The following is a 7,396-nucleotide window of genomic DNA, read 5'->3' as shown; positions in this document are numbered from 1 at the left end:
CCAGACTGCCTCCCTCGTCTGTAGGCCCTGCAGCAACCGCGGACCCAAGGCTTAAAGAGCCAGTGGCCAGCCTCCATGTGGAGACCTGAGAACGCCCCCTCAGCCGACCCGGGAACTTCCCCCTCAGCAGTAGAAGCCGGGCCGCTGCCCAGCACTTCAGCGCGCCCTCTTTCCCTTCTCGATGCATCTCCGAACAAACCCCTCCTCCCCTTCAGCGGGAGCAGGGATTCTTCCCCTCAGCAGATTCCCTGTTCTCACCCATGGAGGATCCTTTCTTCTTCCTCGCCTCACACCCAGCCGCAAGACCTGGCCAGGCCTCGCGGCACCATCTCCGTTCCAACAGTAGGACCGCAGTCGGCCTCGCACCCTTTGCCGACACCACTTCCGGGGGAGCCAACACCCCCCTTCTCCTAGAAATGCCACTTCCCACCCGGAAAGCCGTTTAAAAGACCCTAAGCGCATGCGTCGAAACGGCGATGTTGAAGAGGGTGGCTCCATCTCGTCTCTCTACGCTCTCACGGCAATCTCGCGGTATTTCCTTCTCCCGCGGGAGTTATTTGAACGCTCTGGCGGTAGCCACGCCCTCGGCTGCCCGCTGAACGGATTCTGAAGCGTCTTTGTGGAGATTCTGACGGTGGTCAGTCGGGCCTGCTGCAGCCGAGCGCGGATAGGCTTCATCCCGCCAGGGTCCCGGCGCCATGGGGGCGGAAAAGAAACTGTTGTCGATTAAGGAGGCCTTCCAGCTGGCGCAGCAGCCACACCAGAACCAGGCGAAGCTGGTGGTGGCGCTCAGCCGCACCTACGGCTCGGTAAGCGCGGTGCCGGACCTCCGCCGCCGCCGCCCGTTCCTGGCTCGGCCTCTCCCGGCGGCTTCCCTTGACCCTCTGGGCTCCACGAACCAGAACTCCAAGCTATGTAACCTTCCTGACCCGGTTAGGAGAGATCTGGCAACTTGCCCGAGGTCTCCCGGGCACCCCCTTCTCCCTGGCGGCCTCCGGCACGGACCGTTAATTCTCTGTCGGGCGGTGAATTGGGATGGAGACCGGCGCCTAGTGCAGGGCCGCAGGGTGGACCCTGAACCCAGTGGCTGGGCGATTGTTTTTCCCTCAGGTCACCGCCCACGTCAAATAACTAATCTCGCCCCACGGTTTAATTGAATCAATCACCAATTAGCAAATTAATCATTAGGACCTGGTTCCTCTCTAGTAATGTAAATACTGTTTCGTTTTGAATGGAGCCTTGAGAAGAGTAGGACAATGAATTTCAGGAAAATAAATTATTTTGAAGTCCAAGAAAAATTGTAAGTCAGTGTAACAGGGCTTGAGGATATGAGATAGGATGTGAAAGTTGGTCAAAAGGAAATTGCTGTGTAACATTAAGGGTAAATATGACAAAATATTAAAGCCATTGTTGATTTAGGGTTGTTAATGAAGAATTAGATTTTTACTAAACTGATACCAAGGCATTGTATTGAGAATTCAAGGATATTGAAAAAAATCAGAGGAGTCTTTTCACTGTCAGAATTCAGGTTTGTTTACTCCCTGGGAATAGTAAATTTCTATGGAGAGAAATTCGTGCAAATTAATTTTTCTTTTGATGATATGGATAACTGAGAGTTTACTAAATAATGATTTTAGTTTGTTTAAGTTATGGCTAGTGTTTCTACTGGCTTAACTCTGGTAAAGCTGAGCAAAAAAGGATTTTGTGTATGCAGTTTGTGAAGAGTTTTTGTCTTTCAGATGCATGACAAAACAGATTTTCACGAGGAGTTTGTTCATTACCTTAAATATGCTATGGTGGTCTATAAACGAGAACCAGCTGTGGAGAGAGTAATAGAATTTGCAGCCAAGTTTGTTACCTCATTTCACCAGTCAGATATGGAAGATGATGAGGAAGAGAAAGATGGTGGCATTTTAAATTTTTTGTTCACTTTTCTGTTAAAGGTATATGAAAACTAGAACTTTGGGGAAATATTGTAGAAAATTTTACTATTTTAAAAGAGCCATGGGAGTTTGTATATTTTAGAGAATGAAATATCTGGTAATTGAGAAAATGTCTGAATGGATCTTCTTTTTGTAGGAAATATTAGAACTGTCATTAAGATTGAAAGGTGAACTTTTTAAATAACTCCAGCATTAAATTTTTAATGACCATTCTAAACCAGTTCTTACATACATTTGTTTTAAATGAGTTCTCTATTTTAGAAGTAAAGTAAGAATTCCTGAAAAGAGGAATACGCTCTTGTAATTTAGCAACTACTTTGAACTGTGTATATTTTGAGATTTTGTATTATGTGTATGTAGTATACATATGGATCAAGGTAACATAGTTTCTCTGCAAGGAATGAACTGTAACTTCTTAAATCCTAAACGTACAGAATTCAAATGTTATGTCATTATTTAGTAATATTATGTGACTTGTAATAATTTTGATTTGTTTGTGTTTTAGTCTCATGAGGCAAACAGCAATGCAGTTAGATTTAGAGTGTGCCAGCTCATAAACAAGCTCTTGGGAAATATGCCAGAAAATGCCCAGATTGATGATGATTTGTTTGATGAAATTAATGAAGCCATGCTTATTAGATTGAAAGATAAAATTCCAAATGTAAGGATACAGGCAGTTCTTGCTCTTTCACGCCTTCAGGATCCCAAAGATGATGAATGCCCGGTGGTTAATGGTATGTATAGCTTCCTAAATCCTTTTTCAGTTTTGCTGACTTTGTTAAATTCTCAGCAGATGAATTTTCTTTCTTTTTCTTTTTTTAAATTGAAGTATAGTCATTTACAATGTGTCTATTTCTGGTATACAGCATAATGTCCCAATAATACAGGTGTGTGTGTGTGTGTGTGTGTATATACACATACATACATGTATTTGTTTTCATATTCTTTTTCATTAAACTTCATTATTGAATAATGTTCCAGTAATACACATATACATATAATTATTTTCATATTCTTTTTCATTAAAAGTTATTATTGAATACAGTTCTCTGTGCTAAACAGAAGAAATTTGTTTTTTAATCTGTTTTCATATATAGTAGTTAACATCTGCAAATCTCAAACTCCCAAATTTATCTCTTCCCACCTTTTCTCCCAGTAACCATAAGATTGTTTACTATGTCTGTGAGTCTGTTTCTGTTTTGTAGATGAGTTCATTATTGTCTTCTTTTTTCTTTTTTTAGATTCCAAATATGAGTGATAAAACTATGGTATTTTTCTTTCTCCTTCTGGCTTACTTCACTTAGAATGACCATCTTCAGGTCCATCCATGTTGCTGCAGATGGCATTATTCTTTTTTACGGCTGAGTAGTATTCCATTGTATGAATATACCACAACTTCTTTATCCAGTCATCTGTCAGTGGACATTTAGGTTGCTTCCATGTCTGAGCTATTGTATATAGTGTTGCTGTGAACATTGGGGTGCATGTATCTTTTCGAATTAAGTTTCCCTCTGGATATATGCCCAGGAGTGGGATTGCTGATCATATGGTAACTTTATTTTTAGTTCTTTGAGGAATCTCTATACTGTTTTCCATAATGGCTGCACCAAACTACATTCCCACCAACAGTGTAGGAGGGTTCTCTTTCCTCCATACCCTCTCCACCATTTATAGTTTTTGGACTTTTGAATGATGGCCGTTCTGACAGGTGTGAGGTGATACCTCATTGTAGTTTTGATTTGAATTTCTCTGATAATTAGCAATATTGAGCAGTTTTACATGTGCCCATTGGTCATTTATATGTCTTCATTGGAGAATTGCTTATTTAGGTCCTCTGCCCATTTTTGAACTGGGTTGGGTGTTTTTTTTGTTATTAAGTAGTATGAGCTTTTTATATATTCTGGAAATTAAACCTTTGTCAGTTACATCATTTGCAAATATTTTTTCCCATTCTGTAGGTTGTTGTTTTGGTTATGGTTTCCTTTGCTGTGCAAAAGCCTATAAGTTATTTAGGTCCCATTTGTTTATTTTTGCTTTTATTTCTGTTGCCTTGGTAGACTGCCCTAGGAGAACATTGCTAAGATTTATGTCAGAATGTTTTGCCTATGTTTCCTTCTGGGACGTTTATAGTGTCTTGTCTTATATTCTCTTTAAGCCATTTCGAATTTATTTTTGTGTATGGTGTGAGGGAGTGTTCTAACTTCATTGGTTTACATGCAGCTGTCCAGTTTTCCCAACACCACTTGCTGAAGAGACTGTCTTTTCTTCACTGTATATTCTTGCTTCCTTTGTCAAAGATTAGTTGACTGTAGGTCTGTGGGTTTATTTCTGGTCTCTCTGTTCTGTTCCATTGATTGATATGTCTGTTTTTGTGCCAATTTGCTGTTTTGATTACTGTGGCTTTGTAGTGTTATCTGAAGTTTGGGAGTGTTATTCCTCCAGCTTCGTTCTTTTTCTTCAGTATTGCTTGGGCAATTCTGGGTCTTTTGTGATTCCATATAAATTTTAAGATTATTTGTTCTAGTTCTGTGAAAAATGTCATGGGTAATTTGATAGGGATCAAATCCTTGGGTTTACCTTGGGTAGTATGGCCATTTTAACAGTACTGATTCTTACAATCCAAGGGCATGGGCTATCTTTTCATTTCTTTAAGTCACCTTTAATTTCCTTAATCAGTGTTTTGTAGTTCTTCTTGTATAAGTCTTTCACGTCCTTGGTCAGATTTTTTCCCAAGTATTTTATTGTTTTGGATGTTATTTTAAAAGGGATTGTTTCTTTTACTTTGTTTTTGTGATACTTCATTATTAGTATAAAGAAATGCAACTGATTTCTGTATGTTAATCTTGTATCCTGCTACCTTGCTGAGTTCTTTTTATCAGCTCTAGTAGTTTTTGTTTGGAGCTTTTAGAGTTTTCTGTGTATTGTATCATGTTATCCACATACAGTGACAATGTCACCTCTTCTCTTCCAGGTTGGATCCCTTTTATTTCTTTTTCTTGCTTGATTGCTGTGGCTAGGACTTCTAATACTATGTTGAATAGGTTGAATGGAAGTGGTGAGAGTAGGCATCCTTGTTTTGTTTCAGATTTTAGGGGGAAGACTTTCAGCATTTCACCGATGAGCAGTATGCTGGCTGTTGGTTTATTGTAAATAGCTTTTATTATGTTGAGATATTTTCCCTCCATACCCACTTTGGTAAGAGTGTCATAAATGGGTGTTGAATTTTATCAATGCTTTTTCTGCATCTATTGAGATGACCATGTGATTTTTGTCCTTTCTTTTGTTGATATGGTGTATCACATTCATTGATTTGCATATGTTGAACCATCCTTATGTCCCTGGAATGAATCCAGCGTGATCACGGTATATGATCTTTTTTATGTGTTGCTAGGTTCTGTTTGCTAATATTTTGTTGAGGATTTTTGCATCTAAGTTCATCAGTAATATTGGCCTGTAATTTTCTTTTTTGATTGTGTCTTTGTCTGGGTTTGGTATCAGGGTGATGGTGGCTTCATAGAATGAGTTTGGGAGTGTTCCCTCCTTTTCAATCTTTGGGAAGTTTGAGAAGGATTGGTATGAATTCTTCTTTGTATGTTTGGTAGAATTCCCTAGTGAAGCCATCTGGTCCTGGACTTTTTTTTTTAGGGAGGTTTTTTTTTATCACTGGTTCTCTTTCATTTCTAGTGATCAGTCTGTTCAGGTGGTCAGTTTCTTCTTGATCCAGTCTTGGTGGACTGTACGTTTCCAGAAACTTGTCCATTTCTTCTAGGTTGTCCAATTTGTTTCCATATTGTTATTCAGAGTATACTCTTATGATTTTTTTTGTATTTCTGTTGTATTGGTTGTAATTTCTCCATTTTCCTTTCTTATTTTGTTTATTTGTGTCATCTCTCTTTTCTTGGTGAGCCTGGCCAGAGGTTTGTCGATTTTGTTTACCCTTTCAAAAAACCAGATCTTAGTTTGGGTTTTTTTAAAAATTATTTTTAAAAATCTCTATTTTATTTATTTCCTCCCTGATATTTATTATTTCTTTCCTTCTACTGATTTTAAGTTTTGCTTACTCTTCTTTTTCTAATTCTTTTAGGGGGTAGGTTAGATTGTTTATTTGAGAGTGTTCTTGTTTTCTGAGGAAGGCCTGTATAGCTGTGAACTTCCCTTTTAGGACTGCTTTTGCTGCATCCCATAGGTTTTGTGTGGTTGTGTTTTCATTGTTGTTTGTCTCAAACTATTTTTAAATTTCTTCTTTGATTTCATCTTTGACCCATTGCTTTTTTAGTAGCATGTTGTTTAGTCTCCAGGCGGTGGTTTTTTTCCCTCATTTGTTTTTCTGTGGTTGATTTCTAGTTTCATTCCGTTGTGGTCAGAAAAGATGCTTGACATAATTTCTATCCTCCTAAATTTGTTGAGGCTTCTTTTGTGCCCAAGTATGTGGTCTATCCTACAGAGTATTTCATGTGCATTTGAACAGAATATATATTCTGTTTTTGGGGGGATGTAATGTCCAAAAACTATCAACCAAATCCAACTTTTCTATTGTGTCATTTAGTTTCTCCATTGCCTTACGATTTTTTGTCTGAAAGATCTGTCCAGTGATGTTAATGAGGTGTTTAAGTCTCCTACTATGATTGTGTTCCCATCAATTTCTCCCTTTATGTCTGTTAGTATTTGCTTAATGTATTTAGGTCCTACTATATTGGATGCATATATGTTAACGAATGTAATATCTTCATCTTGTATTGCTCCTTTAATCATTATATAGTGTCCTTCTTTATCCTTCTTCTTGACCTTTGTTTTAAAGTCTATTTTGTCCGAAATCAGTATTGCTACTCTTGCTTTCTTGTTGTTTCCATTTACATGAAATATCTTTTTCCATCCTCTCACTTTCAATCTATGTGCACCCTTCTCCCTAAAATGGATCTCTTGTATGCAGCATATTGTAGATTCTTGTTTTATTATCCAATCTGCCATTCTGTGTCTTTTGATTGGCACATTTAGTCCATTGACATTTACAGTAATTATTGATAGATGTGTGTTTTTGCCATTTTGAACTTGTTTTCCAGTTGATTTGATATTTCCTCTTTCTTTCTTCCTTTCTTTTTTTTCTTTTTCTTTTTGTTGTTTGATAATTTTCTTTTGTATTATCTTGGTTTCTGTTTGGTTTTTGTGACTCTATTGTATGCTTTTGATTTGTGGTTACACTGTTTTTCAAGTATATTAACCCATCTGCTTGCTTTCAACTGGTAGTCATATAAGCTCAGACATATCCTAAAAAGAATTTTAAAAAAATCTATTTTCTTGCTCCCCTCTCCCACCTTTTATGATTTTGATGTCCTCTTTTACATCTTCATGTTTATTCTCTTATAACTCATTATAGTTATTGCATCTCCAGTTGTGGTTTTCTCCTTTCTGTAGCTTCTTGCTTCTTTTTTTTTTAGAGTAGAGCTTTCAATATT

General features: G+C 38.1%; 1 protein-coding gene across 1 annotated transcript in view; it reads left to right on the top strand.

The window, feature by feature from the left end:
• Nucleotides 1-565: 565 nt before the first annotated feature.
• The window catches only part of NCAPG (non-SMC condensin I complex subunit G), a 36,590-nt gene continuing 29,759 nt past the window's right edge, over nucleotides 566-7,396 (top strand). Inside the window, exons 1-3 of the mRNA XM_010991029.3 lie at nucleotides 566-809; nucleotides 1,740-1,943; nucleotides 2,449-2,677. Of these exons, the coding sequence (XP_010989331.1) occupies nucleotides 699-809; nucleotides 1,740-1,943; nucleotides 2,449-2,677 (544 nt within the window). The 5' untranslated portion in view covers nucleotides 566-698. The remainder of the gene's footprint in view (nucleotides 810-1,739; nucleotides 1,944-2,448; nucleotides 2,678-7,396) is intronic.

Source organism: Camelus dromedarius, chromosome 1, assembly GCF_036321535.1.
Source record: "Camelus dromedarius isolate mCamDro1 chromosome 1, mCamDro1.pat, whole genome shotgun sequence".
NCBI classification, from domain to species: Eukaryota; Metazoa; Chordata; class Mammalia; order Artiodactyla; family Camelidae; genus Camelus; species Camelus dromedarius.
The sequence above is the reverse complement of the archived record's forward strand: the minus strand, read 5'-3'. Positions and strand labels throughout refer to the sequence as shown.